The sequence below is a fragment of the Euleptes europaea genome, chromosome 13, assembly GCF_029931775.1.
Source record: "Euleptes europaea isolate rEulEur1 chromosome 13, rEulEur1.hap1, whole genome shotgun sequence".
Taxonomy (NCBI): domain Eukaryota; kingdom Metazoa; phylum Chordata; class Lepidosauria; order Squamata; family Sphaerodactylidae; genus Euleptes; species Euleptes europaea.
The window spans coordinates 24,938,411-24,959,274 of record NC_079324.1 but is presented as its reverse complement, the minus strand read 5'-3'; the positions used below and the strand labels follow the sequence as shown (position 1 = coordinate 24,959,274).

The window sequence follows — 20,864 nt, the reverse complement described above, 5'->3', positions numbered from 1 at the left end:
TTCATAGGGTTGCCAGCCTCTAGGTATTAGTTGAAGATCTCCTGCTATTACAACTGATCTCCAGCCAATAGAGATCAGTTCACCTGGAGAAAATGTCTGCTTTGGCAATTGGACTCTATGGCATTCAAGTCCCTCCCCTCCCCAATCCCCACCCTCCTCAGTCTCCTCCCCAAAAACCTCCCACCCATGGCAAAGAGGGACCTGGCAACCCTACAGATTCAGATCACATGCTATAAATAATTGCAATCTTTTTTAGTGAAGCATCGTGGGTCAATTTCTTGGCTGTCCTCCAGTCTCTACATGACCCCCACGATGAAAATCTTTTACTCCAGCCAAAAGAAAAGAATGGATAGAAATATGTCATTTGAAAATAAAGAGATGGTTAACTTTATATTGGGTGTACAGATGGGATAGTTTATGGAATTATATTCCTGAATATGTCTTTGAAAAGCTTTGACCTTTAGATGAAAAATTAGGGGACGAGAACCAAACAGAGCAAATTGATTTTTGATCAGCTGTTCCCAACTTCTTCCAAATCCCCAGAGTCTTTTCGCTTCATCATGCAGGCACTTAATGGTCTAACCGTGAGAGGAACCGGAGCAAAATGAGGGTCCAGAGGACAATGAATAAGGGATTGCAATAACTTATACCATTGCGTAAATCTGCACCTACACATGGGAAAAGGAGAAATGTACCTGCTTGAAACACAATTGAAAAATCTAATTTTGAAGCTGATGCCATCATAAATAATACAGCACATTTATGAAATGTAAATTCACACTGCTCTGCATATGCAGGGAGGAAAACAGAAGGTGAGGAGGATCTCCTCCCCCCACCCCCAATAAAGTTCTGTTGTTGGCAGCTTATGTTCTTGAAAAGGATACTTCCAACTGGGTAGAATTCTAACTGCGTGGAAACTGACAAGCCGAGTTCGTCGACATTCAACTCCTAGTCCCTGTTCAGTGTTGTTGGGGCAGGTCTATTCTGATGGGAAAGTGTTTGTTGGAAAGATGACCTATTTTGCTGCCACAGAGATTTGGTTGGTTATTCCAAACCAGTCAATAAAATTCAGGACCCATCTGTTTTCTGATGAGATAGAAAAATAGTCTACATACAGCCATAGTTTACTCTCACCCACCCAGTAATACCTAAGGAGGGGGCCCTGGTTGCCAACCTCCAGGTACTAGCTGGAGATCTCCCACTATTACAACTGATCTTCAGCCAATAGAGATCAGTTCACCTGGAGAAAATGGCTGCTTTGGCAAAATATCAGAGAGCAGGAGGTACCGACCCCAATAAGTTCAGGATTCACATAAACTCAAGCACTATATGCAACCCAAAACACAATATCACCTTGCTCAGGTGCATAGCTATTAAATTAGCTCAAGGAGAATATGGCATGATCAAGAGGAAGCTGATGACTAAAATGGGAAACCACTGCAGATTATAGCCATTTTCCATTTATTTACTAGCTCCTTTGACCAAAGGTCTTGAGCTTAACCATAACAATAATACATAATACAACAACACATAATCAATTTACAACACCCAACGTATACTTAAGGTTAAAACACAGTAGAAACAATTACTAAACATAGCATCACTAATACCATAACAATATATTCCCCCTGAACCAGTCTCATTGAAATCACAAAATCTGTTTCAACATTCAACTCGTAGTTTACGTGCTTGTTTTGTTTTGACGTTTGAGCGACATCACCTCCGCCAAAAATCTTGCAACAGAACTAGTGATATCAGGATGAATATCTCCCATTATGTGGGATATCACCCAGGACTCCAAGGGAAGTTTGTATTTAGACAATATTGGGGTGATCCAACGCAACCGAGGAGCTGACCAGTGCTGACAAAACAATAAGAGATGGTGTAAAGTCCCAATATCTCCAGATTTACATTCACAAACTCGATCTGAGTATGGAGTTTTCGCAAAACGACCTGACATCTCTGCAGTTGGGTAAGCATTTAATCTGGCAAGCATAAAGGCACGTCTATGGCTTGGGATTGTCAGCAAGCTCACATAAGAGGGCACGAACTCAGGAGGGGGAATCCCCAGTGCAAGGGTAGAACATACGCGCCTAGCGCGGAATGTAGTGCTAACACACTCAAGATTTCTCACCCTTGACCTTACTAATTTAAGTGCTTCAGAAAAGTTTAAGTTGTTAAGAACTAATGGTGGAAGGTCAAGCAGTACCAGTTTACTATCTATATGTCTTCCCCACGTCCCTCTGTAGTTATCTTCCTTTAATCTATGTAACAGGCCCCCTTGGATGTTAGGAGTTGAGTAGAGAACCTTCAGCCTTAATTTGAAGGCAGCAATCCAGGCCCTAGATTCAAAAGAACACTGTGCAAGTTCCATTCTAAGTGCCGTTCCCGCCACACACTTTGGAGAGCCTGTCAAACGCCGCAGAAAATTTATAAGTATATTGTCAACAGACTCCGTGATTTCATTAATCCAAATGGGAGCTCCAAATAGAAACTGAGGGATTATTTTGGCATTGAAAGCTGTAATAGCCATAGGAACATATTTGCCTCCCCTGGAATAAAAGAATCTTAACAAAGCATTCGAATTAACTTTGGCAGTTTTATTTGCCAAGCTAAGATGAGGTTTCCAAGACAAATTTTGACTAAAAGTAACTCCCAAATATTTAAATTGGGACACCATCTCTAATTCACCCCCCTCAACTTTCCATGGATTTCGTTTTACTTTGATCTTCTTTGAGAAAACCATTACTTTTGATTTACTATAGTTAACTGATAGACCCTCCTGGTTACAATAATCAATAAACCTATTAATAGTCTTACGAAGGCCCACCTCAGATCTAGACAAAAGGACTGTATCATCCGCATAGAGCAAAATGGGAACCTCATGACCAGCTAATATTGGTGCATGATAAGCTGTCTTTTGAATAAACGGAATCACATCATTAAAATAAAAATTAAACAGCATGGGGGCCAAAAGGCAACCTTGTTTCACCCCCTTTAAGAGGTGAATACTATTAGTAAGTTGGCCTTCAACTCCACAACGGACCTGAGCGGTAGGGTTCTCATAAAGCTTAAAAATCAGCCAAAGTAATCTCTTATCTATGGTTGTGGTTTTTAATTTAGCCCACAGTCGGCCTCTAGGCACTGAGTCAAAAGCTGCCCTTAAATCCATAAAGGCAACATACAAAGAGCCCCCTGAGTATGAAGAATACTTATCTGCAAGATGATATAATATAAGACAATGTTCCAAGACAGAGGTGCCTTTCTTAAACCCAGCTTGTTCCGGATGTATTATTTCTTCAGTTTCTAGCCAATTCGATAATTTTGACTGCAAAAAGGCTGCATATACTTTACCTATTGATGAAAGCAAACTAATAGGACGATAGTTTTTAGGATCGTTTTTTGGTCCTTTTTTATAAAGTGGCACAATTATTGCATGTTTCCATGCTGCGGGAATATCTCCTGTGTTATTTATTTGCGTGAAAAGTGAGGCCAAAATATGGCTCCACCAAGACAGATTTACTTTCAAAAGGTCAACCGGAATTAAATCAGGACCTGGAGCTTTACCTGACCGAAATTGTTTAATTAAGGCACTCACACATTCAGGGGAGACCTGTGGCCAACTATCCATTTGGGGGGGTTCAACCAGTTCCTCATCCAAATCAAAACCAGGGACCGTTACAAAATTAGAAGTAAAGTATTTTTCCCAGATCCCAGGAGTAATGCATGAAGGGATACTAGCCACCGTAGAGAGTCCTCTATTCACTAGATTCCAAAAAGTCTGGGTTTCGTTATTATTTATTGCTGAGATGAGTAATTTCCAGCATTTATATATGTCCAGCTGTTTTTTAAACTTTATCAGGGACCTAAATGACTTCTTTAGCCGTATAAGATCTAACAGATGTATATTTGAGCTGGTATTTTTATATAAGCGGTGAAGAGATCTTATTTTTTTAATACTTTCTCTACACTCACCATCAAACCAGCTATTTTTACGTTGGAATCCTCGGGACGATGATGGTTTTGAATAGATTGGTTTAAAAAGGTTTAAAATATTAGTTAACGATTCTATCATCTGCACCGTATCCCTCTGTTTAAAAAATTCAGTAAGGGCGGACCGACATTGATTTGAATGCATAATATTCACTACAATAGGAGTTAACTCAGGTGACCATCTAACGGGCCTCAAGGCCTTTCGTCCTTGTAATAGGTTTGTTGATAAACCGGGGAATAAAAAACAATCAGGAGACAATGAAAGAGTTAATTGTAAGGGAAGATGGTCCCCTCCATAATACTCTCCTATCTTAAAATCGTGAATTCGCGGTAGCAAACCTTCTGATACTAACATGTAATCAATCACACTGGCCCCTTTGAACGTTACACAAGTAAAATCTCCTGTGGGATCAAACTGCCTGTGCCCATTTAAAATTACCAAACCTTGATTCACAGCGCACTCAAACAATTGTTTTCCTGCAAAATTAACCTTAGAATCTTTTGAGAATCTCTCACACAAATGTGGGGGGGGGCAGCTCCGTCGTGGGCCAAACTAACCCAGCTTCATCATTGGTGCCAATACGGGCGTTAAAATCACCTGCTACCAATAATGGAATTCTGGGATATCGCACAGTAATCTTATCCAAAAGGGATCCCAATTTGTCCCAAAGAATCCTAGTGTCATTTCTTGAGTTTAGTGGAGGGAAGTAGCTTGTAACAATTATAAAAGAGAACCCTGGGAACTTCAGCAATAAAGCAATTACAGAATTAAAAGAAGGGATCAAAGTTATACTTGTGCAATTTAAAATTGAAGAAACCAAGCAAGCCAACCCCGATTTGGGACGACCCCGGGTTGGACCAGAAATGGCATCTACAGTATAAACAACATACCCAGGTACATCAATAGTATCCCTAACCCAAGTTTCTTGTACCAGAATAATATGAAAATCCAACAAATAGGTCCTGACACCAGGATCTCTCAACCTGTTACACCAACCTGTAATGTTCCATGATAAAATTTTAATATAGGGAGGTGGTGGCGAAAACAGTCAGTCTGATAGAGGGGCAGATCCCATAGTTCCCTGACAGGGAGCTGAATTGGACTTAGTATTTCTATTATTGATTAAAACTACTGGTTCTAAGGGGATGTGGTTTGTCGTTTGGATCAGAGGATCTGTTATTTGAGGGAGTTCATCACTAACTTTAGGAGGGAAAACATGAACTTGGGGGAGTTCTATTTTTGGATCTGTTTGTACCAAACTGCCCTTCCTAATATCATCGAGCGAAATTACTAAGACTTTAAGTCGGTTTATCAACTCATCTTGTTCGCTAGGAGGGAGAGCACCAAAAGATGATAAAAGAGCAGACTCCATGTCCTCAACTGTTCCAGAAGTTTCCAAGTTTATCAATACCTCCTTTGATTCAGATATAGCAGGGAGTATAATTTCAGGAGTTATAGGAGTTTGCAAGTTCACTACCTTACTAGGAGAATGCAAATGGACAACTTGCATTAAATTTTCTGATCCCTCTGGACTGTCTTTTCTTTGAATTGTTTTATTATTTAATTTATTTCTACCCAAATTTTGACATGGTGCTTGGGGATTCAATTTTACTAAAGGTTGGATTGTAGGATTTTTAAAATGTCTCTGAAACCTGACCCCATATTTAATAAATTCATATCCGTGAGCAAGCACCTGGGATGGAATGCTGCTGGATCGAAAGTACAAAAGAAAACGTTCATGTCGCAGGGACCCAAAAATCCGTTCTACCTTAATAAGATCTAATGCAGATGGGTTAGTTTTGAGGAGAAATGCCAGATGATTTGTGGCCCATCGCCTTGTTGACCAATTTATATGTCTTCCTTGATAAGGGAAGACATTAACAACAACACATTTAGAATCATAAATTAGTGACCCAGGGCCTTCTGACTTTCTATCCAGGCCTTCCAAGTACATTTGTTGGTTAGGTCTCAATTCCAAAACTCTGCCTTTGTCCATACTTCTGGTCTTCGTCTGCTTCTCTTTGAAATCTTGCGGCTCATTTTTAAATGGATAGCTGGATTCCTTTTCAGAAAGTAAGACTATTATCTTATCAAGTTTCTCATAAATATTGTGTAGAGACTCCGCAATTAATTGGGACTGAGTTGCTAGCAGACTCATTTCATCAGCTCTGCTAGCCTGCTGCTGTGGAGATGGGGAACACAAATCTTGAGTAGCTGCTCCATTATCAGAGTTAATTGTTTGTTCCAAGAGGCAGACACTTTCTTCCACAGCCAGGCACTCAAATCTATTTGCATGCTGAAATGGGGCAAAAAAGTCCTCCAACCTTGACTGTTTACACACAGGCGTTTTACAGTCCTCTTCAAAAGGGTAAGCTCTTTTAGGGCCCATATCCCAACGTATAACTCAGCTCCTTTGAGTTTCCTTTGCCTTTCGCACTCTTCTATTCCAGAGCTCCTGCTTCACTCATGCAGCACCAACTCGACATTAAAATCACAGAATGTCCGGCTTGGAATGTTAGAGATGTTATAATTCTATTTTGGCAAACAGTCAAACTTCGCAGACCCAAACACCGGGCAATTAAACAATCAAGCAATCGTACAGGGAGTAGGTTGTTTAGCGGCCAGCCGTTTCAATCCTTCTTCTTATCCAGAAGAGTAACAACTTAAAATTAGGAAATGATAAAAGCTCACAAAATAAAACAACCGTTTAAAAGAGCAATTTTAAAAGTTTAAAAGGTTTAAAACAACGTTAAAACTTATCTCCAACGGAGTGAAAAATCTTGCAACCGCACTGCAGATTATAGGAGAAGTGTTTCTTTTAACTGAGTAAGTCACAAACTGTCTAGATTGAAGGGGATCCGTAGAAGAAGAATATGGAATGTCCATATGGCTGAAACTTTCTGGAAGTATGCACTGTATTCACACTCAAAATCACTCAAAATCATCTCACCCCATACATGTCTATCTGTTGTTAGGTTGTTTGTGACCAGGGGAAAATTTAAGAGCCTGGAAGCTGCATTTGGAAGCAAATCAAGAAATCTTGGTGAACCTAGTGCTAAGGTTGTTGTAATGGTGTTGCTGACCAGAACTTTGGGTCATCTGGTCACAATTTGTCATATTCTTAAAGACATGCTTTCTGGGTTAGATTTCAGATTTTTTTTAATTGGATTGTGAAATAATATTGGTGTCAGAGTGGCACTGAGGATGGATCAGTGGACTTTTGATATAGGTTTATATGTTCACTCACTCATGTAGCTCTCAGGCTGCATCCAGACATTATGAATAAATCATTGTGAGAAGAACAAGCCAGCAAGACATCAGTCTCTCAAATGTGATCCAGTTTAGTCCAGGCTAGTTAGTTCCAAGGAACTACAACCACACCTGATTCAGATGTGTGTCTGGAGATACCTCCTGACTGAGGGCTGCCTCCCCCTCTCACACTGATGAAGACTTACCGTATTTGGGCATGACCTTCCCAGTGTCCCGGGGGTGGGCAGAGGTCAAAATAGCCATGTGCAGTATCACCCAACAAGGCCAGTGGCAAGGCTGGGACTGTTGGGGCAGGCCCAACCTGGCTGAGGTGGGAATGATGCCACAGGGGCAGACTCCAGCAGGGGACAGTCCAGCCAGAAGGCCAAGCTTGCTGGAAGCAATGAGAGGGCGGGCTCGCTGCAAGGTGGGAAGGGTCCAGAGACCCAGTATCCCTCTAGCTATCCTGCCTGGTTGCGAGGAGGAGGAAAGAGTCAGAGAAGGGCAGGGCAAGGACAGGTGTAGGTAAGGAAAAGCCAGGGATTCGCCAAAGCACCAGCTGGGTGGAACCTGGCCCAGGATTGGGTGCCAGTGAGGAAGGGGTGGAGACAGCAGAGGTGAAAAAGGAGACTCCTGATGATGGTCAGGGAGAAGAAACAGCTTCAGCTCAAGGCTGCGAGAGCTGCTGCCTGTGGAAGAAAAGAACAAGGTGAAGAAGTAAGCCCCTCTGCTTCCAATTTTGAGGCATAGGGAGGACACAGAAGCAGACCATTAAAAAGCTGATATGATAAACCCCTAATTAAAAGGCCAGGTTAAAAAAAAAGTTGTTTTAACCTGGTGCCTAAAATAAAGTAGTGTAAAGCACCAGGCAAACCTCAAAGGGGAGGGCATTCCAAAGGTGAGGGGCCACCACAGAAAAGACCCTGAGGCCCCCTTCCTCACCTCTGAAGACAAGGGTACAGAGATCAAGGCTATAGAGGCAGATCTCAACTGGTGGGCTGGATAATATTAAGAAGATGAAATAAACTAACCATATGTATGCTTCTTTGAGCTCATTTTAAGGAAAGGCAAGATAAAAGGTTGGGATTTTTTAATGCTGTTTTTAATCAGGCCACATTTGACACCTACTGTCAGAACTTGGGTTATAAAAGCGAGCAATTGAAATACAAATATTTATTCAACTCTCAGGCCCAATCCGCACACTACACGTCATTGATTTGTGTATCTTTGTGAGCAAGTTCAAAATTAATCACGTGCCAACGTGAAATATTGTATGTGCATTAATTTTTAAAACCTGCTTTTAAGTCTTATTTTGACATCTAGTTAGCATACAATAACTGCCTTTCAAAAAAACTAAATTAAGTATTTGTGACACTTTAAATGTTGCTTGATTCCCTCCTCTTTTTTATTTGCTCTTTTATTTCAGTTCAGTGACTCTTTTGTGATGTTGATAAGTGTGAAAGATGATAGCTTAATTGGTAGCTGTTGTTAGGGGAAAATGATGATTAACACATCAAACATGTTCATGTTTTGTGGCATGAAAGGGAATTAGAATGATCTTGAGGTGATCCGTTGGCTTTTTTGCATAAATCATTGAAACCCATCTTTGATCAGATTCCCAAACAATGAGATGCAGAATGAAGATCACGTACCTAACAAGGGTGACATCTGTGGAGGTTTCACTGCTTGAGAATACTGCTGATTTGAGGGACCTGAATAATGCTTTCAGACTAGTGAATTTTGTTACAAGACATAGGGCTGAACTCGCTAACCCTGCTGGCCTTTAAACAGAAGACAGTGATGCTAGAGTGCTGTCTTGGCATGTGGGAGGGAGCAGGGTTGTTGCTCCTCTTCTCCAACAGTTGCTTGGGGGGAAAGACCATAGTTCAGTAAGTGCAGTACATATTCGAGATGCAAAAAGTCCAGATTGAACCCCAGACGTCTCCAGTTTAAAGGATCTAAGGCATGAAGGACATTCCTTAAAAGGAAGATATTGTCTTCCAGGCCACCTCTCCAATGAGATACCACTTGACAAAGTCAAACACTTTATTAAAGCCTTGCCAGAAAAATACATATGCTTGACAAAGGAGTTAAACAGAGTTGTGTCTCGGCTCCCTTACTTTTTAATTTCTGCATCACCTCCACGGCGCAACACCCAAGAAATCCAAGTTTTCATTCTCCAAAACTTGCAGATGAAACTATTCCCGAGTGGGCCTTAGGAGAGCACTTTGTGCCTATTGTAAAAAGGATCAGTTTGTAATAAATTACCAAAAAAACAAAAGTCCTCACTTTTGCCAACAAACATCAAAAACATAGATGGCAAATAGAGGGTCACAACATCAAATGAACAAAGATCTTTAAATATCTTGGTACAGTCTTTCAGTCATCAGGACATTGGAGAGCTCAGGCATTGCTTGCGGTAGAGACCGCCCATAGAGCAACCTCTGCCATTATAACATACTATTTCACAAAAGGGGGCTTATTTTCAATCATGGGGTCTAAGTGTCCTTGATCCTTACCAACAAATACTGTTTGACCTGGCTAACAGCAGTTGAGAGGAAACTCTAGTAGCACGACCGTTCCCACCAAGCTCTATTGTGCCTTGGGCCCCCCAAAGCAAAATAAATTATTAAACGGTGCCTTTGGAATTAAATCTATATTCCACCCTCCCCAAAACCACCTTACATCATGCCTTACAATCAGACAGGGCACAAATACAGACATATCCAGCTTTTTTGCAGCATACCAAAAAAATGGAATGATGCCCCATACATGAACCAGACTGCTTGTAGATCCTTTCATGGTTCTTGCAACTCTAAGAATTAAGAACCTGTACTTAAGTACCTATCCCTGTCTTAGGGATACGGAAAGAACAGGGTTGGAGGAACTGTGATTATATCATTTTTCATTGGCTCAGATTTTCTGCATGAGTAAGCATGCATGTGTTTCTATGAATTTATTAAACTCTTTATTAACTTGGATGCTGTTAGTCTGATCTCTGGAAGCAACTCCACACCCATTTTGAGCACTCTTGCCTAGGAGAAGCCAGCGGGAGGGGGCTGAAGTTGATCCCACCATCCCCTGGGGGCATTTCTGCATCTGTTAAGAGGCTAGAATGAGAAGCCACAGACAGGGTGCAATTGAAGAGCAGAGCAACACAGCAGAAGAGGGCTAAAGTCCTCCAGCAGGAGATATTCTTTTGAAAGGTAGGCGGTGGCAGCAACTCAGAGAGAGAACAAAACTGGGGGAGGAAAGAAAGAAGGGGAGTCAGGATGGATGGAGAATAGGGTTGCCAGGTGCCTGTTAGTGTCCTACCAATTAATAGGCCTGTCTAACACCCCTCAGCTGGCGGGGGAGGGGGAAGCAAGCCAGCTAAAGGGGGAGGGGATGATCCCCATTCACACGCAGCATGACACGGCACAATAAAGTCCTTTCCGAGGTAAACCCGGAAGTGATGGGAACCCTCCACCACATCCCTCAAAAAACTCTACGGAAACCACAGAGTGTTTGGAGGAATATGCTAGAGCATCGCAGTCACTTCTGGGATTGGTGGGGATGTTCTAGCATATTCCTCTACATTCTAGCATGTGCTAGAGCGTCCCTGTTGCTTCCAAGTTCACTGAGAAGAGAAATTATTGCATGTGAGCACTGTATGCGTGCAAATCAAGGGGGCCCCACCAAAGCTCCCAACAATGCCAAGGGAGGACCTGGCAGCTCTAATGGAGAATCCATACCATTTTCCCTCCCCCATCAGCAGAAATGGAAATTGCAAGAACTGTTATGCCACAACACACAAACTCATGGTAGGATAGTAAACTCAGGTTTGGGAAATTCCTGGAGGTTTGGGGTGGATCTTGGAGAAGGTGGAGTTTGGGGAGGGTTGTAATACCTCCACAGGGCACCATGCCATAAAGTCCACCCTCCAACGCATCCCTGCCATAAAGTCCACCCTCCAATTGATCCCTGGAGTCTGGAGCTGAATTGTAATTCCAGAAGATCTCCAAGTCCCACCTGGAGGTTGATATCCCTAATACTTGGTAATAGTGTATGGGTTAAAACCATACAGGGTTTTTTTCTCGATCTCACCTAATTCTATGCTTTACTGTAGTCTCCGTCCCATGTGGCCTTTGTCCATGCAGGTCCCATGATCCCCAGCATAGCATTTCAGGTGGTCATGCAAGTCTGCTTTTTCTCACAGGTGGGAAAAAATGGTTGGACCCTGCCCTGTGCTTGCAGTGTTCATTCAGATGAATATACAAAATGCCATATCAAGTAGTGAAGTAAAATACATATCAAAATGTGTAATTTTGGGGGAAAACTGGGGAAAAAATCTAAAAGGAGGAGAGAAAAGGCAAGAGAAATATAATGCTATGAGAAAGTAATCAGAGAAATCATGAAATGGAACTGAGTTTGCTCATCGCTAGGTGTCAGATGGTGGTGTAAGTTCCATTTTTGTAAAAAGGTGCCTCAGCTCTAATGTGGGGTGGGGGACGCTGAAGCAATTATATTAGCAACTGAAGTAGGCAGTCACAGAACGGATCTTGCTAGATCAAAGTGCATCCATCCCAAATGTTAGCTTTATCAGAGAGCTTTGCCATGTTCAAGAGGAAAGATTCACTGGGGATGGCTTGGATGCGTTCGCTCTTAGCTTCTCATTTAGAAAGATGCTCCAGACTCTCACAGTTTCCTCTATTTCCCCCTCTTGCACATTTCCCAAGATGAGATTTGGCAGTGGAGAGGAAGGAGGTGTTGGGAGGGACTGATGTGATTGCTAGCGGCTTGATTTCCCCCTGTGATAAATACCAGAAACCCTGAGAAAAGTAGAATAAAGGGGACAGTTTGTGAGATTTAGTACCTCTGACAGTCTGGCCCCAGGAGGAATAGGACATCTTTAGATGCAACTTTACAGTGAGTTTTCAATGTTGGCCTCTCTGTTTGTTCTGAATGTGGAATAAGAAGGAAGCGAATATACATGATTTGGTATCTAGATTTCATTACTGTTGTGTTACTCTTCTTTTCTCAAAGTGGTAGCAACTTGGGAGAAAGCTACTTAGGTTAGTGGCCATCGCTTCATTCTGGAATTGCTGAACGCTAATTACTTGTTATTCCACAGAGCCAATCTGGAAGACTGAGCTAGGAAATCTCTGGTTCAGATTTCATCTCAGCAGCTCAGTCACTAGAAGGCCTTTTGCAAGCCTCTCCTTTTCAGTTTCAGACTCCCACTAGCAATATGGGGATGATAACATTGGCCCATCTTATATGGTTGATGTAATAACTACAATCAGATAATGGATGTGAATTGCTCTGGACTTCTGAAAGTGCTATATAAATGCAATAAATAGGGTTGCCAAGTGCCAGGTGGTGGCGGGCAAACCCCGCCAATCCACTTGGCTGCCCGCACACCAACTGAGGGTCAGCAGGCAACGTGTGCACGCGGGCCTGCCCGTAGCAAAACGTCACTTCCGGTTTACACCCGGAAGCGCCACATCGCAAGGGGCCAGTTACCACTCAAGCTCCCATTTTGAGTGGTAAAAGGCCCCTTGCGATGCGGCACTTCTGGGTGTAAATGCATTGCAAGGGGCCTTTTACCACTCAAACTGGGAGTTTAAATGGTAAACGGACTCTTGTGATGCGTTTTACACCCGGAAGTGCTGCATCTCAATGGGACTTTTACCATTCAAACTCCCAGTTTGAGTGGTAAAGGCCTCTTGTGATGCAGCACTTCCGGGTGTAAACTGGAAGTGATGCAGCACTTCTGGGCACGCGCGACACCCCCCCACACTCCAAAAACCTCCCACTGAAGGAGAAAGGGGATCTGATAAGCCTAGCAATAAACAACAACAACAGCAATGCATGTTCAGCCAGCTGAGTGTGCCAAATGCAGAACACCTAGAGTCAAATCCTGTGCTTCTGTCCTCTTATGTTAGCAGCTGCTTAAGGGTCTTTTATACTTGCATGTTCATGTTCATTTCAGATCCCTTGACACTTAGGCTGTAACGGGGGCGCCTATTAAAACAAGCATGTCCAAAATAAAAAGGGGGACTCTACTATCACATGGATCTCGATTGGATGAGGGGGGGATCCTTACACCTTCTCACCTTGTTGTGTTCACCCATTCAGTAGACATCACTGCATTCTTAGTCATGGAAAGGGCAGTAGAGCTATGGCTGTTTATGTCAGTTTGTGACCTTCTACTTGGAACTGTTAAAGGAAAATTGGAAGCATTCCATATCTGTTACCTTTAAGAAGCATTTAAGCCCAACAAAGTAAAAGTACTTCCCCCACACCTCCACCCTTGCCAAGTAGAATTGCAACTTTCTGAATTTATGTCGACATCGCCTCTGCAATCTCAAGCAAGACACACTATTACAATTTTGCCAAAAGCAGGGACTTAGCTTCTGTCACGTTTATTTTTGAAACTTCTTCCTTGAGGCATTTCAATTTGAATTTATAAGATTACGAAATATCCGCAGACTCCAGCTGTTTCCTCTGTTTGTTTCCAAAGGGAGCAAGTGTAGATAGTCACAAAAAATAATAAGCATTGTGGCATGTTTTATTAATTTGATTACAATGTCTTGTATGGATGGTTAAGGGGACAAGTCAAGACCCAAGTCCGGAAGCAAAGAAAGGCAGCAGGGCATTGATAGGAACCAGGGAGGCGGTCCAAATCAGGAGGAAACAAGTTGGTGGGGAGGGAATCACAGGAAGATGGAACAGTAAGGAAATCCCACCCCATCTCTCTTTCATTATGATTAAGTCCTCACTTATTTATAAGTCTAGAAAGAAATAAGCCTTATAAAGGGAGGAAAAGGCCTGAGCAAAATCTCATAGCTTCCCACAAGATATATAGATTGCAACACTTAATTATTATTGTAAAATACTAATGCTATATACTGAACCTTTTAATCATCTTATGGAATAATTGCTTAGTAGCACATGAACATTGTTATACAAATCTAGTGTTATATACTTTAACCTGTCAGCATAGTATAATATAAGTAATGTGTTATGGTATGTTACATATATTGTATAATTCTAAACAATTAAGCCTGGTTCAGTTTTGCCTGCCTGGCGACTAATTGTGCTTTGATCCAGCGGCTTCTGAGCATGCGCCAACACAATGCAGGCCACCAATTGTGGAGTCCTGACCCAAAAGCAATCAGCAACACTGTAGCTGATTTTTGAATTATGTATAGCCTGCCTGGCATGGTCTTGTGTGTGTGTGTGAAGTGCCGCCAAGTCACAGCTGACTTATGGCACCCCCAGGAAGGGGCTTTCAAGGCAAGTGAGAAGGAGAGGTGGTTTGCCATTGCCTTCCTCTGCAGAGTGTTCCTTGGAGGTCTCCATTCCAAGTACTGACCCCGCTTAGCTTCTGAGATGTGACAAGATCGAGCTATACCATGCCACCTTCCTTCCCACAGGATGGTCTTGCGGCATACATAATCCCAACAAAGATGAATACAGGTGAGCCTGCACCAGCAGTGGCCACTCCTCATGTGGAATTCCACCACTGTGCAGATACAACAAATTCTGTATGTTTTAAATGGGAGTAGTTCATCAAAGTGAACATATGAGTAGCACAGATCAATGTTCTTGAACACCTGCTCTGTGAACATCAAATCAATTCCAGTCATTCAAGACTCTGATTAGTATTTGAAAGGAGGTGAGTAATTTAGAGCTCAATAAAGACTTTGACAATTTGCAATTATTGTCTTATCCTAAGCAACTGCCCCAATTAGAACACCAACTGCACAAATGCAGAAGAATGTGGATGGGGTCTTCCATAACCCTAATTTGTTTCAATTAGGATTGTGCACGAAACTTTCCTGGTTGAGCATACATCCTTTTTTGACATCTAACACTCCTTAGAAAAAATTGTCATCATACTTCCGGAAATTGTGGGAACAAAAGCAATTTCCCCCTTTTTTTATTAACAGGAGAGAAATTATAACAATTTGAAATGTCAAAGCGTTGAGACATTTATTTGAGAAGCTTTAAGAAAAGCGATTTCCTTTGTAGGACTGCAGTATTTAGTCAATTACTCATTTAGATGAATCGATTAATACCCTTTTGATTTATTAAAAAGATGTCCCTATTATTTGGGCAGCAGATTAAAAAAAAACCAAAAAAAACATTTACTCTGCTTATTGTTTAAAATGTTGAAGAGTGGGAAGAAGAATGACGGAGCAAAATCAAGTTGGCTTTTTAAAGTCATTTTTCAAAGTTGTCAGGAAAAGTGGCATTAAGTGCTGTCATTCTTACTGATCTCTAAGTTTCTCAGCTCCTAAGATCTTAAATAACAATTTTATGTGAGATGTATAAAAATAATCTGACTGTAATGTGATGTGGCTTATCTTCTGAGCACAAAAGCCTTCACTTGGTTTATTTAAAAGCGGATGTTTACATCCTCCTCATTATACTGTATGTCTGATTCAACGTCAAGTATGAAGAGCTTGCTATGGAAAAAACTTGAGAGTAACTTTGTCAATATAAGGAACAGAGTTGGCCAGATTTTTTCCCTTGTTCTGTAAGATTTCCATGTTTGGCTGTGCCCAGTTTTCTGCTTGGCTTGTTTCCTAACTGTTTATAGAAAAATTCTATAATTAATTTTGGATTGGCCTCAATCATAATTTGTTCTTGTTGCTACTTTCTGCTTCTTTTTCTTGTTTCTGTGATTCCCCACATGCAAACTAGGGTTGCCAGGTCCTCCCTCTCCTCCGGTGGGAGGTTTTTGAGGCAGAGGTAGAGAAAGACCGCGTGGGCGCACAGCCGCACCGATGCAATTGCTTCACTTCCGGTTTACAACCGTAAGGGCTGCATTGCAAAGGGGCCTTCACCCATAGCTATGCGGCATTTCCGGGTGTAAACGCATCACAAGGGGCTGTTTACCACTCAAACTCCTAGTTTGAGTGGTAAACGGCCCATTGCAATGTGTTTACACCTGGAAGTGCCGCATCGCAAGGGGCCTTTTACCACTCAAACTGGGAGTTTGAGTGGTAAACGGTCCTTGCAATGTGGCACTTCCGGTTTACAACTAGAAGTGATGTGGGGCGGTGGGCAGGCCCGTGTGCATGCATTGCCCGCCGACCCTCAGCTGGTCGGCAGGCAGTCAGGTAGATTGGCGGAGTTTGCCCGCCACCACCTGGCACTTGGCAACCCTAATGCAAACACGTAATTTTTCCTGTTAAGATTTATATACCTATCTGGATTGGAAAGCTTATCTGGGTCCCATTTCAAAGGTAGAAATCTCAGTTTATGCACAAATAAACACAGCTTGTTTAACAAAAATCAAGACCAATAATTAACAATGCCACCCTAAACAAAGTGACATGCTTCTAAGTCCATTGTAGTCAATAGATTTTTTTTTTTTTTTTTGCTGTGAGGTCATAGCCGACTTGCGGCGAGTCTGTAGGGTTTTCAAGGCAAGAGATATTCAGAGGTGGTTTGCCATTGCCTGGCTCTGTGTAGCAACTCTAGTAGTTCCTTGGGGGTCTCCCATCTAAATGCTAACCAGGGCCAACCCTGCTTAGCGTCTGAGATCTGACGAGATCGGTCTACCCTGGGCCATCCAGGTCAGGGCTTAGAGGGGGCTTAGAAGGGTAGAACTGAGCATAGGAGTCCACTGTAAAATCTAGAGAGTTAATTCACTATGCCTGTGCTTGTTTTGATTTTTCTGCATGTGGGCATGTGTACAAACCATTGCTGTAACACGGGAGTCCCTACACTTCCAAAGCCAACACCCTTTGATTTGGGTGCAGTTCATTTAGTATTACGGATGGGTCGGATATTACTAGTTTGAAAATGACCAGGAGGCTTACCGTTGGCTTAATTCTTGTCAAGCTAGGGCACAGAAGACTTTGGTTGACAGAGTGAGTCTGTCTTATATGCATGTTGTTGCTCAAATAGGCATCTATGAGCATCGGCCCTGATGCAGATAATGATCTGGCATCGCTCCCCCCCCCCATTTTCTCAGCTTGATCAGAGAGCAACAGTCATCCCGAGCCAGCCAGCTGAGGTAGAAAGGTGGTTTTTGTTCAAAGGAGCATTTATGCACCCAATCAAACCACTTTCACAGCCATTTGCAGACTGCCTAAAGACAAGCAAAAGGAATGGCAGGAAGCCAATGCATCAGTGCCATTCTGCCACAGGGAATAGGTAAATTGGAAGCACTAAATCCATTAGGAGAGAGATTTGGAGAGATGGAATCGGGATGGCATCTCTTTGTTTATGCCGTGTGTGCTTGTAATATTTGTTGACATACACACACAAGTGGGAGTGTGTCTGCCTGAGAATATTGAATATGGTGATCCGGACTTCTAGGTTGCTGAAATGTGAATAGCTTAAAATACCTCTTGACTCTTTTTGTAAGAAACTTAATCTGTTTTAGGGCCAAACCAGATGAAATGCTGGGAAATATATGGACAGGTCTTGTCAGTATCTTGGATTTCTTTAATGTAGTGGTTCCCAATCTGGAGCCCAGAGTTATTGCAAGAGGTCTGCTAATCTATATGATGGTTAAGCATTGTAATTTTATTAATGATGCTGTATGTGGCTTGAGGCACTGTCTGGAGAATGTAGGTAACATCTTAGTTGCATTAAAAAGATACATCTGAGCTGACCACAGCTCTACTGTGTAATCCTGAAGGAGAGGCGGGGCCGCTTAGGAGCTGGTGTGACCCCAGAGCTGGCGTCTGTGCCAATTGCGCCGTCCAAGTGATGGTGCAGGGTGACTTATGCCAGCTCTGGGGAGCGATGTGGCAGCACGAGCCTCGTCCGTCGGCACTGCCTACTCAGCAGCGTTTTTACAGCACAAGTGCTCACACTGGCATCCTGGGGGCATTCCTGGGGCGTTTCCGGGGATGGTGCTGCCTTCAGGCAGCTTCCAAAGCCCTTTTGCCCTGAGAATGCACCATTTTGCAGGCATCGAGTTATGCCTGCAAAATAGCTGGCATAGCCATGAAACTCATTGGGGGGAGTTTCACCGTTTTTTTTTTTTAATGCAGTTTTATTTTATTTTATTTTTCTGACCAGGAAGCCTCTTAGGAGGTGGCATGGCTGTGTCATCCCCAGTTGTCAACTAACTACCCCCCCTTAGGATTGGGCTGCCTTTCTTTTAATAGAGTATTGTGTTTTCCTTCTATAGAACAGAGAAATAAATTCAGTCTCAACTGGTGGTTCAGATCCCGATATCAATTTATAAGGAGCCATCAGAAGCTTCAGGACTTCCCCTTAAGGACAAGGTGGACCTGATTTGGATTCTTACAGTGCAGTCCTAAGCAGAATTACACCCCAGAAATTAAAGGGCTTAGAGGGGTATCACTCTGTTTATGATTGCACTGTCAATTTATTATTTTCCTAAGTAAGGAATTGGGTGAAACTGGATCCATAGGAAAGATGAGATGAAGAAAGCATGAAAATTGTATGTGCCTATCATGCATAAAAGTAAGATTTTCCTATGTAGCTGAAGTAACACATTTCTTCTTATACATCAACAACTTATACATCAACTTGGTATAAAACCAAGTCAGATTATGAGTCGATATAGGTCAGTATTATCTGTTGTGGTTGTTGACAAGATTTACTGCTTGAGGCCCTCTAACTGGAGATGCCAGGGATTGAACCCAGGACCGTATGTAGACAAAGCTGCTGCTCTGCCTCCAAGCCCTCGTCTATCCCCATACCCCTTAGTTCAGGGGTCTGCAAACTGCGGCTCCCAAGCCGCATGCGGCTCTTTGGCCCGTTGAGTGTGGCTCTCCGAACTTGGTTCGGAGCCCCTGCTCTCGCGCCCGCTCGTGCCGGCAGCCGGGCTGCGGAGCCAGCACGCCTGAGAGAGAGAGAGAGAGAGAGAGAGAGAGAGAGAGAGAGAGAGAGAGAGAGAGAGAGAGCGAGCAGGCCAGCAGGCGCGCAGTCTCTCCCCCCCCCCCCGCCGTGGAGAATGGCCGGGTCCCCCTTTCCCTTGCCCTCAATGGTTGGGAGGCTAAAGCCTTCCCTCCCCTCTAGCCGCGCGATTGCTGGGAGGGTGGCTCGGTGGTTCCTGGCCCCCCCGCCTATCAGCTGTTGGGCGGGGTGGGCTTCCTTTGGTAGACCTGGCCTCCGGCTGAGTCCCATTGGGAGGCCATGTCTACCCACTGGCTTTTTTGGCGGTAGACCTGGACTCCGAGGAGGGGAAAAAGTCCCCCTTCAGAGGCCAGGTCTACCAATTGGCTTCTACGGGCCTCCGGAGGCCCGGTCTACTGCCAAGAAAGCCAATGGGTAGACCTGGCCTCCCAATGGGACTCAGCCGGAGGCCAGGTCTACCAATAGGCTTTTATGGCAGTAGACCAGACCTCCAGACGAGGACTCCGGACGGGGAGGGGGAAATGGCAGGGACTTACAATTTAATTTTTATCAATAAATAAGATAACTATTAAGTATGATATCAAGTTTTATTCAGTGTACCTATAGTTTAATTAAGACTTAAAACTTTAATTAAAGTTTATTAAGTTAATAAACAGTGAACCTACCTATATAGTTTAAGTTTAAGAAATTTGGCTCTCAAAAGAAATCTCAATCGTTGTACTGTTGATATTTGGCTCTTTTGACTAATGAGTTTGCTGACCCCTGCCTTAGTTGAATGAGTTAGGCAATTACTTGATAGGTGACCTTGCTGAAACGATTCTTTCCTTTCCTTTATTTCAAGCTCATCTGACCAAAGATCTTGAGCATAAGATAAAACATCAGATAAAACAAAATTTACAACATTATAGCATGTTAAAATATTGTAGACAATATGACTTTAAAAGCTTGGGATTCATAAATAATTTTAAAATTACAAATATAACACTAAATAAACAGCTTAAAAGGGATAGCGGTGTAAACAGTACGTTGGTAATATCTCTGTTTAGCACATAATTTTGCTTTATCGTGTCTTTAAGGACAGTACTATTGTCAAATATTTGGCCGCATCTCTAGTAAATTCTGGGTCCGAGTCTCCCATCAGTATTGAAACCACCCAGGGGTCAGCAGAAAGATGATGCTTTGATAGGATAGGAGCAATCCAGAGGGCCCTGGGTGCAGACCATTGATCACAAAATAATAGTAAGTGATCTATCGTCTCGATTGCTCCTGATGCAGTTTTCTTCCCTCCTTTGCAGTCACAGCGCCGAGTCACGTTTCATCTACCGGATGGCTCTCAGGAAAGCTGCAGTGACAGTGGACTAGGAGACCACGAGCCCAGCAGCACTGCAAGTACCTCCCATCCGTTACCGCTTGGCTTCCCTCAAGAGGAGTACTATGAACAGGCATCACCTAACAGTCGGACAGAGGGAGATGGCAATTCAGACCCAGAGTCCAGTAAGTTTGCATACAGTGATATTTGGTTTGGAAATGCCATTAATTCAAGGGGTGCATCTAGGGTTGCCAACCTCCAAGGGGTTGCTGGAGATCTCCCGCTATTACAACTGATCTCCAGGCGATAGAAATCAGTTCACCTGGAGAAAATGGCTGCTTTGGCAATCAGACTCTATGGCATTGAAGTCCCTCCCCTCCCCAAACCCAACTCACCTCAGGCTCCACCCCAAAAATCTCCAGGTATTTCCCAACCCAGAGCTGGCAACTAGGTGCATTCCTTGTGATAGGAAAA

General features: G+C 42.9%; 1 protein-coding gene across 2 annotated transcripts in view; it reads left to right on the top strand.

The window, feature by feature from the left end:
• Positions 1–20,864, top strand: part of PCDH11X (protocadherin 11 X-linked) — a 793,680-nt gene that overhangs the window by 583,779 nt on the left and 189,037 nt on the right. For both annotated transcript variants that reach the window (XM_056859145.1, XM_056859144.1), the window contains one exon: positions 20,377–20,575. In XM_056859145.1, the coding sequence (XP_056715123.1) occupies positions 20,377–20,575 (199 nt within the window). The remainder of the gene's footprint in view (positions 1–20,376; positions 20,576–20,864) is intronic.